Source organism: Mercenaria mercenaria, chromosome 2 (genome assembly GCF_021730395.1).
Source record: "Mercenaria mercenaria strain notata chromosome 2, MADL_Memer_1, whole genome shotgun sequence".
NCBI lineage: Eukaryota > Metazoa > Mollusca > Bivalvia > Venerida > Veneridae > Mercenaria > Mercenaria mercenaria.
This window is the reverse complement of record NC_069362.1, coordinates 7,174,254-7,196,085: the sequence shown is the minus strand read 5'-3', so window position 1 is coordinate 7,196,085 and position 21,832 is coordinate 7,174,254. Positions and strand designations below refer to the sequence as shown.

The window sequence follows — 21,832 nt, the reverse complement described above, 5'->3', positions numbered from 1 at the left end:
AAAATAATGGCACGTTAACAGGTCAGTTTTGCTGGAATATGTTGAATACTGCTGTGAATTCATAGAAGTACATTCCCTTAATTCCTTAACTGATACTAGTTTGATATTGTACTTAATAATTTAGTACACTTGTTAACTTTTCCATACAAAGTTGCCCCCCTTAGAATGTCTACCAAAATTTCATCTGCAATACAAGACTCGCATGCATTTCTATACTAAAATATAAAGAGTTGGTCCCAGTGTATAGGATAAGATCTACGTTCATTAACTTAATATTTGTTCAATATCGCATTCCCTCTTCTTCTCTAAGTTCAATACATTAAGTTGGTGTTATGAATTGTAATTGAGATCATTTTTTTGCTTTGTTCCTTTGGCTATAATAACCATGGTATTTTGACTGCTGTTCAAAATCTGTGGTATGTTTTGTGGTATTGAAAGTCCTTGGCATTTTTGAAGACAGTATTATACGTCTCGTAGATCTTGGTAGGTTGAAGATAACCTCCAGCCAAACTCCAAAAGCCATTTCTTAAGGAGCCAAAGATCTGTATAGGTTGACTGCCGGGGGATACCCCCCACACCCCCCCCCCCCCCCACCCCCAGCACTGAAACAAGCACCAATATATGGCCATATCTTTTCGGCATTCTTTATCAGAAAGTCATCATTCGGACTATCTCTGTAATTGTAAGAATTACATTCATGGAAAGAGAGTGTTAAAATTTCTTTCCGATAACATATGAGGCAAAAACTCTTAATCTGCGATGGGTTTCATATGCTCTACTTATTAGGTTGCTGTTGGAGGACAGCAAAGCTCGACTATTCAACAGCCTTGCCAACTGAATGAATGCAAAAGTCGAAAAAGGGGCATAATTTTGTAAAAATGGGAAAAGGGTTATGGAACTTTCACAGTGCTTATCAGCTCAGGACTGATACTCTTGCCTGAGTGTGTGAAGTTTCAATCCTTTCCCATTAGAGGATTCTGAAAAACCAGCTTACATACAAAAACTTAAACCAAAAACTGCTAAGTTGAAAAGGGGGCATAATTTTGAAAAAATGCAAAATAGAGTTATAGGACCAGAACAGTGCATGTCAAATCATGACAGTGAACAAGTGTGTGAAGTTTCGATCTATTCCCATTAGTGAGAACTGATATACCAGCTTACATACAAAACCTTAACCAAGAATTTCTAAGTCGAAAAAGAGACATAATTTTGTAAAAAAATAAGCAAAATAGAGTTATGGTGGAACCTATGCAATGTAGGTCAATTTATCACAGTGACTAAGTTTGTGAAGTTTCAATCCATTCCCACAAGTGGTTACTGAGATATCAGCTTACATACAAAACCTTAACCAAATCGGCACGCAGACTTCGACGCCGACGCCGACGCATGGGTGAGTCCAATAGCTCTACTATTCTTTGAATAGTCGGGCTAAAAATCGTTAACAAGTTCATATCATCATGTTGTTACAAACTCATTCACCAAAACATGTCCACACACAAGAAACTGGCCAATGTGTGATGGTATGTAAATGAAAGAAGTCAATGACGGCTATTATTCACTTTCAAAGGCAACATATCTAGGGCATTATCCATGGTCATTTTCGGCTATTATCCATTTTTCACACAAGGATCAATATAAATAGTTTTGACATAAAATCGGCAAACGTAAACAACTTACTCTAAACTATGTCAGATAGTGAAATGGTAGAGCTGTATATACAGTGAATTACAAGCATAAAAAACAATTCTAAATATTTTTTATGAATTTTCAAACTAAACTTACATGGATTTTGTAAACTATTTAACATATTGTGTATTGTATTCACAAAAATAAAGTAAAATACTTTGAATTCCATGGAAACAAATCACCATTCTTTCTTTCTGCAACATCTGTTGGTTAAAATCTCTTATCAAGCCACAGCAACTTACCGAAAAACCTGAAATTTTCAGAGGCGTTCATCTGTCATTTTGTAGCATTTTGGAATTATCACAGCATTTCGTATTATCCGGATAACAAGGGTGTTTATGTAAATTCAGGTTTATGAACCCAAAATTACCATTTGAATAAATTGCAAAACTACGTACAATTATTTGATGTATGCAACCTGATTTCGTAACATTGTCTGTATATTTAACTTTGGACTGTTTGTCAGTCTCGCTTTCTCACTTTGACGTCTCACTGTCAACAATACTTTAAAAAAAAATCTTTCTCTTGCACTGACTGTGTGTCTGTTAATAATACCCGAGATTTAAAGATGAAAGACAGATAAACAGACAGACTAACGGTCTGACGGGTCATGGGGCATATGATGGCTTCTCCTTCAACTGACTGATTGTGACGTCTTGAAACTTGGAATTAAATTTGACTGTTATCATGTAATCCCTGATTGGTTCTTTTTGCAATCAGTGCCTTTTAGACGGAATCAGTATCACCGATTGGTTCCTTTTAATAATGGCATTCCAACGGCATTATAGTGCCTTTTGGTGCGCACTAGTCTAATGATGATGGTCATTCTCATTCGGTATTCCGTGGCATAGAATGTGTGGCTCGTAAGTTATGTCGAGTTTAAAAATTAATATTAGCTCGATCCAGTATCTGGTATTTTTAATAAGCTGCTCATGCCTAACTACTGGATGTTATATGTTTCTTCCAGATATACATTTACTTTGCACAAACATGCAACATATAACTTGAATGATTCAGAGTACAGTTCAATCTTTTGCTGAAGCCTGTATTCTAGAAAGGACAGCAGTACATGTAGAACCTTCCATTTGTCCTTTAAATTTGTACTATAAATTTGACATACATTATTCTCTTTGATAACGCATTTTGCTCGAGTCTTCAAAATGCGATATCATTCTTCTTACAGGTTAGGAACGGTTGTCTGGTGTGCAACTCTTTTAGATTATATAAATAAGGTGTATACCTTATTTTACTCCTTAAAGTAAGCTAGGCACTGTATACGATGTGCGTGAAATTAGCCAGAGCAGCCAGAGTAGCCAGAGTTCAGCCAAAGTTTAGCCAGAGTAGCCAGAGATCAGCCAGAGTTTAAACAGAGTAGCCAGAGTTCAGCCAGAGTTTAGCCAGAGTAGCCAGAAAAGTCAGAACTCTGGTTACTCTGGCTGGCCAGAGTAGCCAGAGTTAAACCAGAGAAGTAATAACTCTGTTTACTCTGGCTGGCCAGAATAGCCAGAGTTCAGTCAGAGAAGTCATAACTCTGGTTACTCTGGCTGGCAAGAGTAGCCAGAACTATGGTTACTCTGGCTGGCCAGAGTAGCCAGAGTTCAGCAAGAAAAGCCAAAGTTTCTAGGATGTTAAAATGTTCTGGCTACTCTGGTCAGCCATAGTATCCAGAATAGCCCGAGTCACCTGGATTTTATTTGCTCTGGTTAGTCTGGCTGGCCAGAGTAGCTAGAGTTTCTAGGATTTTAAGAGTAGCCAGAGTAACCTGGTTCACAAAACATTTTTCGTCTGAGCAAAGTTTGATTATGAAACTTAATATGTAATTTCTATCTAAATAGCATGTTTAAACTGAATTTGAAGTTAATTACTATTTTCAAGTGGCTATTTAGAGTAGACAGAGTAGCCAGAACTCTTGTTACTCTGGCTGGCCAGAGTAGCCAGAGTTCAGCCAGAGTAGCCAGATTTCAGCCATAGTAGCAAGAGTTTCTAGGATTTCAACATGTTCTGACTACTCTTGTCAGCCAGAGTATCCGGAGTAACCCGAGTCACCAGGATTTCATTTGCTCTGGTTACTTTGGCTAGCCAGAGTAGCCAGAGTTTCTAGGATTTTAACATGTTTTGCTACTCGGTCAGCCACAGTAGCCAGAGTAACCAGGTCCCATGTTCACTAAAGTTTTTCAGTCTTAGCTGACTTTTGATTATGAAATCTAATAATTGAGCCGTGCCATGAGAAAACAAACATAGTGGCTTTGCGACCAGCATGGATCCAGACCAGCCTGCGCATCCGCGCAGTCTGGTCTGGATCCATGCTGTTCGCTTTTAAGGCATATTGGAGTTGGAGAAACTGTTAGCGAACAGCACGGATCCTGACCATCCTGGTCTGGATCCATTCTGGTCTCAAACCCACTATGTTGGTTTTCTCATGGTGCGACTCATATGTCATTTCTAACAAAATAACATGTTTAAAACTGAATTTCAAGTTAATAACTATTTTCAAGTGGCTATTTAGAGTAGCCAGAGTAGCCAGAGTTCAGCCAGAGTTTAGCCAAAGTAGCCAGAACTCTGGTTACTCTGGCTAGCCAGCCAGAGTAGCCAGAGTTCAGCCAGAATAGCAAGAATTCTGGTTACTCTGGCTGGCCAGAGTAGCCAGAGTTCAGCCAGAGTAGCCAGAAATCGGGTTACTCTGACTGGCCAGAGCAGCCGAATAACCAGGATGTCAATTGCTCTGGCTACTTTGGCTAGCCAGAACAGCCAGAATTTCCGAGATGACCATTGGTTCTAGCTACCATGGCTAGCCAGAATAGCCAGAGAAAATAATGTAATACCTATTGCGAAATGACCCTTTTGGTACTCTCAGGTTTGATTTTTTAGTGTTTTATATGTATCAAGTGTATCATCGTACCATCGTGCATCACGATTTAGTATTAAATAAAACGTCACGTTTGTCCAAACGGAACGTCATACGTAACTAAATGGTAAAAGTCAATTAACATTACTGAACAAAATTGATAGGTAAGACTAAGTCAGATTAAATGATATTTAATAGTTACCATTATATATTGAACCCCCATACACTATACTTGGATTGTTTTAGCTCGTGTCTCTGTGTGACAAGGTGAGGTTTTGTGATCAATTTTTGTCTTGTCTTGTCTATTAGACTGAGTCAGGCTCTTTGACTGAACTCAGTACTTATTCCATTTTATATTGTAAAACCTTAAAAATCTTCTCAAGTATCACCAGACCCAGAGCTTAGATATTTTGCAAGAAGCATTGGCAAATACATCTCTTTCAAAATTGTTCAAATCATGGACTCCGGGGTCATATTGGATCTGCCTTGGGGCTTTAAGTTTTACATAGAGTAATACATTAAATCCTATAAAAATATTCTTATTTTCCTTTAGGCCCAGACTATATATATTTTGTATGTAGCATGGCCTGGTGAATGCCTCTCTTACGGTGCACAATCACGTGGTCTATGACGTCATGCTATAGGTATCGCACCAAGCATTTTTTGTCAACAAAGCGTCGATTCAAGAAGAAAATTCGTCTTAAGTATTTTGTTACGAACTTTTGTAAAATGTTTTTGGTATGTTGCAAGTCCGTTTATAAATACGTACCTCCGATCACACAGCATCTGCCCGTGTCTGCTTTAGTTTGGCTGGAAAACTGGACAAACTGACCAAAATCTCAAAATCGCTCTTGTTATCGCTCCAAGCTGATTCCAGAACCGCATTAATACCAGCTTTCTCTTGCTGAAGTCTTCAGATGGCCGATTTGGTTCGGTACTTTTTGTCTCAAAACATCCGCTGATTGATTATTTTTCATGGTAAAGGTATTATTTTCAGGTAAAACCAAGGACAAAAAGAAATGCTATTGCGGCAAGTTCTGGAAGATAAATGATATCGCAACAAGCTGAAATGATAATCTTATTTTAAGTCAGTTTTCCCATCAGTTTTCATACGTAAATCAACGCATATCACTCTTTCATCTAAACACGATCTGCCAGTCGAATTTATGATGTGTATTATGCGAGATTTTAGGCAAAATACGGAGCAAAAAAAATATGCCATCACGGCTAGTTTTAAAAGATAAATGATGTTACAACAATCTAAAATTTTAACTTGGAATTTAAAGCATTGCTCCCATTAATTTCCACAGTTACCGCTAGGTACTCTTTCATTGAAATACTGCTATGAGTTGATTCCATTCTACTGGAAAATAAACTTTTTGGGCAAAAACAGGGAGCTAAGATTATGCTACTGAGAAAGATCAATGATATCGCTACAAGCTTAAACCTTTCTTAAGCCAATATTATCATATAAATCAAATAACGCATAGGAAGTACTGTACAGATTATGACAAATTTCAATGGCTAATCAATACATCTGAGAAAATAATTATTTTAAGATACATGTATGGGGTCCCAAGAAAAACCGAAACTGGTCAAATGATAATGCAAATGCTGAATTAAGTATCTGATACTTTTATTTTAAGAAAATATAAGACATTGGATTATACGTGCTATTCTTGTTTTACAGGTCCTTTTACTGTCGAACTAGCCGGGAGACTGTTTACAAGCTGGTGGACAAATATGAGCGACGAGCAGATAACAGGTCCATAAACGTGTGCCCACTAATAAACGTTGTACATTGGAAGACAGGTAATAACCTATATTCATTTGAAAATAATAATAATAATGATAAGGATAATAGTTATAATAATAATACCATTACCAAAATTAATATTTATAATGTAATGGGGGAAATTCTAGTCTGTAAACTCACTGAAATAACCTTTACACCGGCAAAACAAACAAACTTCATAGGAAACTCCGTCATGTTACAAAATAATTGAATAAACTGGAAGAGATCAGTCGAAAGCAAGACTAACAAATTCAACACTAGATTTGAGTCTGTTCATAAGGAACCATGAGCAAAACAAAACTATCGACGCCCTTGGCAACGCCGTAAGCAGTATATGTATGTATTCATTTGCTTTGGGATTAAATACGTGGCGACATGTAATAGCAGGCACACGACACGTCACATCTGCATTTATAATAAGTCTTATTTGAATCTTATAAGACTATACCAGTTTTTGTCTTTTTTCTTGTTACAGGGACCACGACTTTGATCGCTCAGAGAGAACTAGGGTTTTGTGCATGAAAAAGGTAGCTACAGTGAGCACAGACAGGAATGCAGTTGAAAGGATCCTTTGGTGTTTCGTGGGACAGCAGTGCAAGGCGGAATGAAATTAATCTATGATCCTTTCTAGCGTAAGAATGGGACTAGACAACTGATGATACACAGCATGTTTGCATGTTACTTGACATTTCTCCTTTTCGACTAAAAACTCAAGGCTGCTGACATCGGAAGTTTCTTTAAAAATTTCTGTTTCAGACATTATTAGAGTCAATAGACAAAATTTAAAGAATTTTTGTATGTTGGAAATTTTAGTTATTACACAGTTAACTCTCGTAAGCCTTTAAGGCTATGTATCATGATGTAGACTGAACTTCTCTCGTTTAAACATTTGTAGCATTTTACAGCTAATACATTCCAAAACTGTCGGCTCCGTTTTTATTATTTTTAAAGACATGTAACTTCATGTATAATAATACGTAAACAATGATTGTAAAATAATGTTTTATGTCCAGAAAATTCAGAAAAGTCAGAAAATTTGATAGTAACAGCGATATTTGACTTTATCAAAATCTTTAACCAAAACATTCTTAGTTGAAACGGACATAACTCTGTCAAATTCAAACAAAGTAACAGGAATTGTTTCATTGGTGTAGACTTTGATGGCAAATAACTACTTTAAGTTTCAAGTCAATAGCTTTGATAGTAACAGAGATATTTGAATTTGAAAGCTGCTTTAGAACAAAAAATACACAGACACGAGAGTTGCATCATGCCAAAAATTGACAAAATGACTAGAATGTACCACTAAAAATTCGAGATCAACATGTCTTCATCATTTTTTCAAAGTATTCACCGGTTTAAATTACACACACATTCCTGCGACGTTGCCTTTTATGCCGATTCAGGAATGACCTGTGCTTATTCAATGCACCACATTGTATGCAGACAGACTCCGATTGTCTCCATGACTGCGCATGTGCTCGGAGAGTTCGTGACGGGTCACTACCAGATTTCCGCAAATGTCAAAACTGAAAATCCGAGGATTGTTCTCTCTACTGTCGTGAGCGTTTAAGTGTGAACTTATGCTCTCTTCATCTGAAAATTAATAAAAATAATGCTGTGATACTTTCCAAATTTTAAATGAAATATATTATGCACTTTTGTCGTAATTAGCTGCATATTTGGGAATCATGTCATAGATACATACCAAAATCATAGTCATTTTCTTCAGAATTGTTGTATTCACAAGAGGAGAGGCCAAGAGCTTGTATGGCGGCCGTCCTCTGAATGTTGCTGAAGCCGGTGCGATTGAGCAATAGGATAAACAGATAAAATATATACACTGCTCAAAACACGTAAAGGATCAGTTGATAATTTTCCATTGATTTAAAAGTAAATTGTCTCATTTTTAACAGCTGTAATTTCAGTATTTATTCTCTTGTAACAAACTAATTCATACACTACAGTTTTTCGGTCATTAAGTTATTCATACCGGAGTTTAATGGGTCACACGTCTTCGAGAGTCCAAGGTATAAAATTTATAAAGTTATAATTTTAAAGAAAATGCACATTATTTTCAAAAGCTTCTGAATGTTATCAATACTAAAAGTTCAAGCTTTGTCTACATATATGGCCCATTTTCTGTCCATTTTGCCAAGATGGTCTTTTACCACTTGCCATTATTTTCCAATTATAAAGTCCATTGCAAGTAATTCCTACAATATGTGCGCTTCTGGCGAACTGGACAAAAATGAGACATATCTACCTGGTACACAAAATTTGAACTTGTGATTCCATTGACATATTGGAGACAGTAGTATTTTGCAAGTTAATGGTGTATTTCTTTTGTTATCATCTGTTTTGCTACACAGATATAAAATTATAGAAACTATATATAGTTACCTATGTCTATCGAGAGCTGAAACCCCTAGGGAAACGTTTCTGTGTGACTTTTCTTGAGCGTGTGCAAATTTCGCCTCTGGCGGAGAGCCTTGCAACGCTGGCTGCACACGTTTGTCCTAGCTTCATCAGCCATTCTGGGATTGAATCTGCAAATAAAAAACAACAACAAAAAACAAAACAAAGAAAAAACACTGTTAGCCATCTTATTTATTATGAGAAAAAAAGTTAATTTGGAAATTGAATACTAAAGCTGTAAACCGGGTTGATTTTGCATAGGTATTTCTTTCGAGATTTTTAAAGTTTGAATATTTAGCAGTGCGTTAAGCAAAAAATAATTATTACGCTTTTGTCTTGAATGTGAGCTTAAGTGAAAATCGCATATATAAAGAAAATAATAGCCTCGCGAATATACCGCTCTATATTAACACATAAACAGATTTATTATGCTTCAAAACCTTTGTTTTATCCTGAAAATCTAGCTCAAACTTTTCAAGCCGCTGTCATCGCACATAAATGCTTCATCTTGTTGCGATAGCATTTATCTTTTAGAACTTGCCGCAATATCATATCTTTTTATCCTTGGTTTTACCTGAAAATAATACCTTTAACGTGAAAAATAATCAAGCAGCGGCTGTTTGAAGACAAAAAGTACCAAACCAAAACGGCCATCTGAAGACTTCAGCAAGAGAAAGCTGGTTTTAATGCGGTTCTGGAATCAGCTTGGAGCGATAGCAAGAGCGATTTTGAGATTTTGGTCAGTTTGTCCAGTTTTCCAGCCAAACTAAAGCAGATACGGGCAGATGGTGTGTGATCGGAGGTACACGTTTATAAACGGACTTGCAACATACTAAAGACATTTTACAAAAATTCGTAACAAAATACTTGTGACGAATTTTCTTCTTGAATCGACGCTTTGTTGACAAAAAATGCTAGGCGCGATACCTATAACACGACGTCATAGACCATGTGATTGTGCACCGTGATTGTGCAGACAATGTCAAAATAGCTAACTCTGGCCCTTTCAAGGGCCATAACTCTGGAACCCATAATGGAATCTGGCCAGTTCAAAAAAGAAACCAAGGTCTTATGAAGATACAAGTTTTGTGCAAGTTTGGTTAAAATCAAATCATAAATAAAGCTGTTATTGTGCAGACAAGGTCAAAATAGCTTATTTTGGCCCTTTCAGGGGCCATCACTTTGGAACTCACAATGGGATCTTGCCAGTTCAAGAAAGGAACCCAGATCTTATGGCGATACAATTTGTGTGCAAGTTTGGTAAATATAAAATCATAAATGAAACCACTATCGTGCAGACAAGAAATTTTTGACGGACAGACTGACGACAGTCATAGAGTGATCACAAAAGCTCACCTTGTCACTATATGACAGGTGAGCTATATAAAGGATGCACTTCACAGTAAGATTTTACAGTAAGCCTGTATTAAAGATGAATACATGTATATCCTATAGAAAAACAGGACGCATCTCAGAGTAAGGTTATACGTTATGCGATTTTTAAAGAGGCTATATAGTATGTACGAGGTCACTCCTTTATTTGCTTGTAAATTTAGAAAATAAAATAAGGCTAAATGATTTAGTGGATTTTACTTAGTCTTTAAATCGAAGCTCTCTATTGCGATGGTAAAACGGTAAGATTTGATAGAAATTAACTGACATTTATCTTCATTTTTTTAAACAAGAACTTCATGATGACCCCAGATCGCTCACCTAAGTTATATGAGCTATATGTTTCAAATGTTGAACTCATGCTAAAATATCAAGAAAGTACGTCAGTATGTCACATTCATGGTCACTGAAAGTCATTTTAAGATCGGTGTGCAAAACTGTATATGTCACCAAATTCCAAGCCTGTATCTTAAAAAACAAGGAAGTATGTCAGTAGGCCAAGGTCACAATAAAGGGTCCCCTAATTACTTGGTGTCATCATGTAATTATAATTTAACAGTGTAGGAAATATGATCAGGTGATTTTTTAAGCATTTTTTCCTATATAACTCATATGCAAGTAACCACCACGGTTACTATTTGAACAATCTTGTTAGAGAACCATTAGGCAATGCTACATACCAAATATCAAAGACCTAGGCATTGACCTTTCAGACAAGATTTTTAATTTTTGTCCTATGTCAATCTATGTAAAACTTGGAACCCCCAGGGCAGGGCCTCTTTTCAACCTAGGGGCATAATTTGAACAATTTTGGTAGAGGACCACTAGGCAATGCAACATACCAAATATCAAAAGTCTTGGCCATTCAGTTTCAGGCAAGAAGATTTTTAAAGTTGTTTCCTATGTTAAGTCTACATAAAACTTGGGACCCTCTGGGCGGGGCCTCTTTTCACCCCAGAGGCATAACTTGAACAATCTTTATAGAGAACCATTAGATGATGTCACAAGCTAAATATCAAGGCTGTATGCCTTGCAGTTTTGGACAAGAAATTGTTTTAAGTTTTTCCTTTCAGTTGCCATGGCAACCAGAGTTCCGTGTGGAATTCAATTCTTTAAATAATTTCTAAAGGGGGTCAACCAAGGATCATCCCTGTGAAATTTGGTGTAAATCAGATTACATTAAATTGTATACAAAAATACATACTTGAAAGATTTAATTTACAATTATCGATTTGAAGAAAATTATTTTTTCAAGACAAAAAGATTTACTAGTATATACAAACAGGATATTCTTTTTTTCTTTTGAAAAAGCTTAATATGTTGTATGGTATGGTGTCAGGGTGCCGTACTGTAGTGTCACGTGTCGTGGTACAAAATGTAGCACGTACCATTTTTCAAGTCTGGTATGGCGCAGCAAGGGATCTAACTCATGACCTCCAACACTCGAAATTGACACCCTACCACTAAGCTACCCAAGTGGTACAACGTTGGTACAGTATTGTACAAGAAGCAATTACTGAAGATTTGGCATGTACATTATTTATCAAACTGATTGCTGCAAATGATAATATACAAACCCATTTTATACCTGCATGCCAAAGCCTCTAACAGCCCATCTGTCTTATATACATGTGTCGTGTACTCGACTTGACCAAGCCCCCGTGTCGGTATGTACCACAATACTAGCCTGAGCCAGTGTAAAGCATTAGTACATTGCCACTTTGCTGCTCAGTATTCAAACATTGCGCGGGCTCAGTATTCACACATTGCACTGGCTCAGTATTCACGCACTGCATGAGCTCAGGTTAGTACGGCGATGCATACCTTCAATTCAGTGGGAATCTATTACAACAACAACAACAACAACAATAATTCTTTTAGTAACAATTTTAATGACTTTATGACAAATATGTGGTGCAGCTGTAACAGTAATTGTGTATGAATTGACCCTCTGACATACAATAATATTTTAATACAGTATTGCTGCAATTTTTTTTTATAAAATAATGTACCTGTAGCACTACATTTCTAAACTTGCAAAACTTAACTAGTTTCTGGATGTAATACAAGTAGTTTCTTACACATGTTTTTTCTTCTCCAAAGGCTGTGAAAAATTAGATCAAGAACTGTTGTTTGTCCAGATCCATAGAATCTGACCTGAGTGAGTGCAATGTCATGGTAATCTATTGCAGAGAATCAAGTCACTAATACTTGCGGTTTTATTGCAACTCATAAAACTTGACAAAACTACAATTATCATTATTCTTTTGTTTCTCTCTTTTTTTGAAGACAGTCATCATGTTTTCTTAAAATGACTGCATGTATTACATTGTGTGACATTATAGTTGCATATATGTGACATAAATTTTAAGCTGAATTTGTTAACAAGTTAGGACAAGGCAGTCTGAAAGCCAGCTAAATCCCCCACCACTGTTAGGGATAGTGAAAGGGTAAACCTTTGACCATAAGCTGTGACCTTGACCTTGAACTGACATGACTGACTCATGAATTCTGCACATCATTTTGATGAGGTGATCATTTGACCAAAGTTTCATGAAAATCCTTCAAGGGGTTTAGGAGACACAGAGCTCGAACCTTTGACCTTGAGTTGTGACCTTGACATTAAGTTTACTTAGCTGAATCATGAGTTCTTGATGTGATCATTTGACCAAAGTTTAATAAAAATCCTTCAAGGGGTTTAGGAGATACAGAGTCTACACAAAATGGAAGGTTCAAACCTTTGTGACTTTGACCTTAAGTCAGCATGGCTGACTCATGAGTTCTGCACATCTCTTGATGAGGTGATCATTTGACACAGGTTTCATCTGAATCCTTCAAGGGGATAGGAGATACAGAGCAGACACAAAATAGAAGGCTCAAACCTTTGATCCTGAAATGTGACCTTGACCTTGAGCCAACATGGCTGACTCATGAGTTCTGCACATCGTCTTGATGAGGTGATCATTTGACCCCCTTATTGAAAAATTCCTTCAAGGAGTTTAGGAGATACAGAGCAGACATGAAATGGAAGGCTAAAACCTTTGACCTTGAGTTGTGACCTTGACCTTGAGCCAACATGGCTGACTCATGAGTTCTGCACATCATCTTGATGAGGTGATAATTTGACACAAGTTTCATTTAAATCCTTAAAGGGGTTTAGGAGATACGGAGCAGACACGAAATGGAAGGCTCAAACCTTTAATCCTAAGTTGTGACTTTGACCTTGAGCCGGCATGGCTGACTCATGAGTTCTGCACATCGTCTTGATCAGGTGATCATTTGACCCCAGTTTTATAAAATTCCTTCAAGGAGTTTAGGAGATACAGAGCGGACACGAAATGGAAGGCTCAAACCTTTGACCTTGAGTTGTGACCTTGACCTTGAGCCAACATGGCTGACTCATGAGTACTGCACATCGTCTTGATGAGGTGATAATTTGACCAAAGTTTCATTAAAATCCTTAAAGGGGTTTAGGAGATATGGAGCAGACATGAAAGTGTTCTGGACGGACGGAGACCATTCCTATAAACTTCCACCACTCGTGGCAGGGGATTAAAAATTGAAGATCAAACAATTAAGACACAGCCACTTGAACAATAATTATAAAATGGTAATGCAACCTATTCAGCCTCAGTGAAGTCACTATTCATTCCTTACATAGTTATATAGTCATATAATTTTAAAATAAGACGGTATCTTCAATATAAACAGTTTGATTTTCAGGTTTTCACTTTTTTTTTCACGTTTCTATTCATAACCCTGATTACTGTACATTTTGGAAGGTATAGTAATCTTGTTCATATATATATATATAAGATTAAGAATTCACCCACACTAAATATTTTTGTGCAACAGTTTTCAATTTTGATTGCCAACACATTGTTAAAACAATATCTATAAATACCTGTGTTATTTCAGTTTAAGATAATCAGTATCATATGGTGTTCGCTTGCAGCATATGTTAAAACATGATCATGGTATTTACTAGATTTACCATTATGATTGAGTTTTATGCTCAAGAAAAGTAAAATGTATATATCAATATGGTGAATTTGTTAAAATGCAAATAAAGAGGAAAAATACTTAAAACTGTACTTGATTGTTTAACTTACATTCACTTTTTAATTTTCATGTGAAGTAATAATGTGAATAAAACAATATTAATAAACAATAAATACTGAATAAACAATAATAAATGTAACAAAAATAATTCAGAGACATCTGCACTAATATTCCCTACATAAAGTACTTCTATTTATATTCTTATATACATGTATGTTTAACCTTTTCATGAATTTATTTTTGATAATTCAAATACTGGCTGAATGTATAAAAGAAATGAAAATAATCTTTTCGTTACTTTTTACTACCCAACAATAAAGATGTCTACTATACTCAATGTTTTCAAAGCTATTATCCAACAACAACTTTTTAACAAGGGTGTAACTGTCAGCAGTATTTCCCATACCTGGTTCCTTGCTGTATACACTGTCAATGAGGGTATAAATATACAGTTCCAGACACAACGTATTTAACAACGATACTGCATTTAATATATAATTAAAAAACTTACACCACAACAAAAGTCTATCAAAACTAACATACTAAATGAGCATAACTAACAAAAACTTTAAAATCAGAATTGAACAACTGTCTTGTTGTGTGGTATGTCTTTAGTATCGTTTTGGCCACTTTATGGCAAAACATTAGAATATGGCACTTGGCATGATGATGTACTTTTAAACAATCTTTGAATTATTTGACCAAAATAACATCATCATTATCATCCTCTCTTTAATCATCATCATGAAAGGCAGATTGTTTCTTTAAACTAATGGCATAAAACAACAGAAAAATGTTAAATATTTAACAAAAGTTAGGAAAAAGCATAACTACATGTATTATATATATATACTGGCTATAAATAACCACACTTAATTGCAAACATAGTCCACTTTCTCAACACTATTTTCAGTTCTGGTAAGCAAAGTAATGTACAAGAATCAGAACACATCATAATTTCCAATGCCTGTAACCATTAAAAAAAACTTCAACAGTTTCTAGTTTTTCTTTTCAATGCATCGTATATGAAAGAGACAAATGTGAACTGAAAGTCATTTGTACACAAAATTAATGGTGTCATAGAATGTGGAATTTGAGTCAAAATATATGCACAATAAAATATAAATGTTCGAGCTGTTTTAGGAGATTCTCCATGTATATGACACATTTATTTATAATGATACAAAAAGGGAAATCTATGATAGTTATTTCTCTAATAATTTTGAGATTTTGTAGCAACATATTTTTTTTGTTTTTGTTGAGTTTTACACCATAACAACATAATTAATTAATTATATGTCCTTTAGCAACTACTCAGTCTTCTGATGGTGGAGGAAGACCCAAGATGCCACTCTGGGCATTATGTCTGGTATAAGCAAGCACATCGGTAGAACCAACCCTCCTTAAACCAGCTGGATAACTTTCTCACATGAAACAATTCTAAACTGCACGAGAGGTTTCACAGCACTGCTGGGCAAGTGATTCGAAGCCAGAGACCTGAACCACTCGGCCGTAGAGGCCCTGCTGTAGTTCCAAGGTTATTTGACTGTAACACTGATTGTCAAGGCTGAAGTAATATATTACTGGCTCAGTAACAAATGCCCAATGTTCTTAGTGACTTTTTCAACAAGGTGTTGCTTTGTATTTTCTTGTACAGTTGTTAAAAGTTAACACTGATTTTTATTGCAATGTCTACTTGCAATGTATAGTAACATGCTGATACAGCATATGTCCATATGTGCTATATTTAGTAACATATTGATTTTTACAGCATACTGATTTTTACAGCAATGTCTACTTGCTATGTTTAGTTACATATTGGTTTTTAGTGCCATGTCTACCAATGTTTAATTACATATTGATATTTACAGCAATGTCTACCTGTTACGTTTAGTTACATATTGATTTGATTTAAGGGAAAATACTCTAACTACATATTTTTTCTATATTTTAAAAATAGATGTTGTTGTTATTGATTTTAGACCAAGGTATCCCAAGTTAATTCTGATACTTTAAGTAATAAGTCTTTTTAGCAAATGATTACAAAAATAAACTGTGCAAGGATACTTGATTTTGGCTGAAAATGACTTAAATATTTTAATGTGTTTTAAAAATATATGACATCAAATTTTGTTGTACAAATCACAAATGGGACAAAAAAAATTTAGTTTCTAGTCTAGGAAAATATAATCTTGCTCTGACAGTAATTAAAAGAAAATGTACGACTGATGAAATTGCATAGTTTTGAGCAGTAAAAGGCAATTGTTCTATAAATACAAGACCCTTATCACATTTATGTATTACCGGTATTACATATAATACGTTATCACTGACAACAAATGTTATTACAAAAATACTACAACAGCAAAGAAAACTAAAAATAAACAGAAAGAGTAACAAAGTATACACATGTTTATTGGACCAAGCAGTTTTTTGGTCCATTCATGAGATCTTTTCTCCCATCAGTCTCCGAGGTTATAAGGTTTGCAGACCAATTTCAAAACACAGACATATGATTGGTTGATTTTAAGCTCAGTCTTTAAATTGGCCAATGGCAAAACAGTATTCTGGGACTGGTATTCAAACTCTGCTTTGTAATTTTTGTGTACGAAATAGGAGTCTAGATAAATTTTTGCCTAACCTTACGGCATAACACTGATATTGAAAAAGGGACAGTGAGCATAAACAATAATGCATACAGATTTAAATTGAGATTTTCATCAAATATTTTGCTGCCAAAAGGTATAAGAAAACAGATTCGACTAGAAATACACCAAAAAGATCTTACTTACAAGTCATTTCAACTATTCTCAAATTCATGGTGCCCTCTGAAAGTCTAGAGACACATAGGAAATAGCTACATTATCATCAAATATGATACTTATTTTATCTTTGTGCATAAATGAGCTAAATTTATTTTAACAGTTACATCTTTTCTGTATAAATTACCTATTAAGACTGTTCCGGTTTAAATCATTCTCTATTTTGGTTAATGATGAAAAACTATTTATTTCTCACTTTGTCTCATTGTCTCCAGACTTTTGGAGGGCACTGTATGTTCAATACATTCTATACAAACTCATAAAATGGTTAAATGATAAAACAGTATATGCAATAACAGACTTCTGCCAAACACTTTTTAATTTTTTTTCAATTTCCAACACTAGGCAGCTGACCAAAAATTGTCTGATTTCCGCAGATATTTACCTGTTATTAAGCTGGGGAAAAATATATGAAGCTCTACTTTGGTGTATATTACGCACCCCTTTGTGAAAGTGAAATATTCAAATGTTTATAATATTTTGTATTTAATACCAATGTGTCAAAGATGTGATAAACTTAGATATTTACATCTCACTTCTCTAACATATTGCAAAACCTTAGGATGCTCACAACAATATGGTTTGGTTCTTTTTTAACATGAATCAATGTTTTGCTCTTTTGCTTCCAAAGCATAAATGTCATCATATAAGCATGAATAAATCATATACAATCTTTTTATATATTCACTGTGAGAACAGTTCAACACTCAGACTCAATTTCTTGACAAACAACACAAAATGTTTAAAAAATGTCAGAAACTGAACTTAATAAAGACTCAATTTTAGCAAAATTTCAATTTCAGTTAGATTTTCAAATAATTTTGAAGCTAGCACTTATTTTTAACCTTTAAATGAAGGGCTTTGAAAGAGTCAAAATGAAAAAAGGAAGAAAAGCATTAAAATACTGATACTGCTAACCTCATTAATAACACCATTTTTCCAGAACCTTATTTTTCTGGACGGTAGTTCATCTGAATATGTATAAAATCCTGTCACTGTTAACATGATTATGTTAAAATGATGGATCACAATTAATCAAAACACAGATCTTTAGATATAACTAAAATACAATCTTCAAAATGTTGCTGTCTCTTTTCTTGCGAATCTGAATGCAGATAACAACAGAAACAGGTGAGAAACTGGCGCTAGCTGTGCTCATTAAAGCCCTGCCCTGCAGGTGGTCAATGATTGGTCAAAGCATGTCATATGATTGTTTTCTGTGGTCCCTCAAGGTTGATTCTTGATGAAAAAAGATGAATGTTCTCTATATATGTCTAATGGGTGTGAACTTTAAGTAAACTGCGAGGCTGATCAACCTGAAATAGAAAGAAAATATTAAAGTGTTATCAATATAAAACATGATAATGAAACATTGTAAAGACACTAGTGGACTGCCCTATCTATCAACCATTTTACTCTTGCAGTAAGGCATTTTATTCCATTTTGTAACTTGTATTTTTTTGTAGTGTTTAACTCTTGTCAGCTTTGTTGCATCTGTTTAGACATTTAGAACAACTTTCTGGAAATCTCTTGGTTTTTATTTAAGAATCTTTTACTGGTTAAAGGTGGAAATATCTGGCTCGAGGGTGACTGTTTAGACCGTAACGAGGCTCTGCCGAGTTACCACAAAATGGTTTCTCTGAGAGCCAGATATTTCCATCCTCACCTTCAGATAGTGACAGATTCTTTTACTTGCATACTGTATTCTCCATTTGATAGAAGAAATTAAATAAAACAAATGCTTTTCTTTAGTGTACTATTTTATTATAGCAGCATAATTATGAAATTATGCATTCATTCATAAATTTCAGCACGTAAGTCATCTTAAACCCTTGGATTTATGAGTTTTTCCAGCACCGGCAAAAACATGGGAAAGTCCTGTCTGGCATGCAAGGAACTAAACTCTTTCCAAATATAACAAACAAGATGCGAAATATCTAAGATTTTAGCTGATAAAAAAAATCATTAAGTGTTTATAGCCACCTTAAGCTAATATTATAATTTATTAATAGTATATTAATGTATTTTTAATGAAAAAAAATCAACTGTATATTTTAACCTTCAGCCTGCTGGGGGCAAGTGATTTTGCCTTTGCAACCAGTGCAGACCAAGATTAGCCTGCACATCATCATGGTCAGCACTGTTCGCTATTCAGTCTGTAAATTTTCAATGAACACCCCTTAAATCAATAAATGGTACGGCCAAAATTGAATGACAGACCAGTCCATTTTAGAAATTTAGCAGGGTAAAGGTTAATAATAACAATGAATAACAAGAGTGCCAGAATGTCACAATATACGCCCGTCACAGAAAATTTCTTTACTCTAGCACCTATATTTGCTAATGGAATTTTAATTTTGTGGTTGTTTAGTAATCATTGTAAGTCATTTGTTTTTCTAAGTCCAAAAAAAATTCCTTACCAGGTAGAGATACCTTAAAATACACCTAAAATTTGAAAGTAACATCTTTGTTGTACCACAGAAAAGTGGTCTTGGTTTTTCCCTACGGTCAATTATAAAAAAGTTACAATATAAGTTATTTATAGTTACAACTAAGGGAAGTTAATCTTTAAAAAAAAAAAAAAAAAAAAAAAAAATTGTAAGTCCACACAAAAATCCTTACCAGGTAGAGATTGGTCAAAATACACCTCAAAATTGGATGTAACATGCATGTTGTACTACAGAAAAGTGGTCTCGATTTTTCTCTACGTCTAGTAATGAAAAAATTACAATATAAGCTATTTATAGTAACAACAAAGGGAAGTAATTCTAAAGAAGGGAACTGCGCATGACACTTCGTCTCATGATGGTGTATAATTGTGCCAAGTTACATCAAAATCCCTCTATGCATGAAGAAGAAATGCTTCGGACAGTCATTCTTGTATCTGACCTTTGGCCTCTAAGTGTGACCTTGACCTTAGACCTAGGGACCTGGTTCTTGCGCACGACACTCCGTCTTGTGGTGGTGAACATCTGTGCCAAGTTATATCAAAATCCCTCCATGCATGAAGAAGAAATGCTCCGGACAAAGTTTTCATTCTTGTATCCTTTGACCTCTAAGTGTGACCTTGACCTTAGACCTAGGGACCTGGTTCTTGCGCATGACACTCCGTCTGATGATGATGAACAATTGTGCCAACTTTCATCAAAATCCCTCTATGCATGAAGAAGATATGCTCCGGACAAAGTTTTCATTCTTGTACCCTTTGACCTCTAAGTGTGACCTTGACCTTAGACCTAGGGACCTGGTTCTTGTGCATGACACTCCGTCTCATGATGATAAACAATTGTGCCAACTTTCATCAAAATCCCTCTATGCATGAAGAAGATATGCTCCGGACAAAGTCATACTTGAATTTGACCTTTGACCTCCAAGTGTGACCTTGACCTTAGACCTAGGGACCTGGTTCTTGCGCATGACACTCCGTCTCATGATGGTGAACAACTGTGCCAAGTTTCATCAAAATCCCTCCATGCATGTAGAAGATATGCTCCGGACAAGGTCTGTGGACGCCGCCCGCCCGCCCATCCGCCCGCCAGGGGCGTTCCCATAATACGTCCCGTTTTTCAAACGGGCGTATAAAAAGTGTGCAGTTAGTATAAATGAACAGGCTGAACAAGAACCTTGCAAAGAATGTATACATTGATTTACTTGATAAAATAGGGAATTAGCACACTTTGCAAAAATATTTGAAAACAAAAAAAGCTTCCAAAAATTCACTGCAGGTTCATAAAGAAAAAAAATGACTTGTGATTTTAAACAATTAAATAATACTACATAGGCAGTCTACTTGCAGAGGTTCAAAAATACTAAAAGATGAGTGGTTTTAATTATAACAGGTATGACACAATAAACTACTGTTGGAATAGCAAAAGCAGTTTTAAAACTGACTTGGAGGACATTTTATGAAGTGAAATCTTCAACACTTAGAAACTAAAAGGAAGCATAGGGGACTGACTGTGGTTTCTTTTTACTGAAGATTCACTACATAGCCTCTATCTGACAATGTTTTTCTACAGATCACATACTAAAGCATTTCTGAACAAAACTATAGCTAGAAATTAAACTATAGTCTATTTTTGCATGCTCTAAATCTAATATAATAATTTACTACAGCTTGTTCCAAGTATAATGACTTAACAGGGCCAAATAAAATCATTGTTCCTGTATAAGATGATTTATACAAATCAGAAGTAATAGAATGGCTTGCTGGCCAATAGTCAAAATTATTGCCCTAGGTCCATAGACTGTTTCTGGATCTTTTATAGGGATGAGATGTACAGTATACACTTATCTAATGACCTGCTGGTCCAGTACTGAATACTGACAGGCAAGCCATTTCTTAAGTGTTTTATTTCATGACATCAGAAGTAAAATTTTCAGTTTTATTTGTTTTTAAATTTTTGACTTGTAAGCCCAGTAAACATGTACTAAATATAGATGTCAGGTAGCACAAACTATGGACTTGCAATTTACCGTAGATACCCATGTATAATGCGCACCCCCCCCCCCCCCCCCCCACGATTTTGGCCCAAAATCCTGGGAAAAAAACATTTTTGGTCAATTTTGAGGTGGATAGAAAACAAAAGTAGAATTTACATCGACACCGGTAATAAATTTTATTTCCGCGGCGGAGAGCAGCATCGGTCTCACGGTACTATCGATATTTGTTTTCTCGAAAATAAAATCAGTAAAATATTGTTTTATTTGTTGCTTTACCTTTTTAATTAACTATTTTGAATAAATAAACAGCAGCTGATTCAATATTTTGGAATGGTATCTTTCAAAATGACATGAGCTTCTCAATTCAAA

The 21,832-nt window shown here is 35.3% G+C and overlaps 1 protein-coding gene across 8 annotated transcripts in view; it reads right to left on the bottom strand.

The window, feature by feature from the left end:
• Positions 1-12,008: 12,008 nt before the first annotated feature.
• The window catches only part of LOC123563102 (glutamine--fructose-6-phosphate aminotransferase [isomerizing] 2-like), an 88,588-nt gene continuing 78,764 nt past the window's right edge, over positions 12,009-21,832 (bottom strand). For all 8 annotated transcript variants that reach the window (XM_045355693.2, XM_053528952.1, XM_045355688.2 and 5 more), the window contains one exon: positions 12,009-18,336. Coding sequence is in view for 1 of the 8 variants with exons in the window: in XM_045355688.2 (XP_045211623.1) it covers positions 18,295-18,336 (42 nt within the window). In the remaining 7 variants the exon portion in view is untranslated. The remainder of the gene's footprint in view (positions 18,337-21,832) is intronic.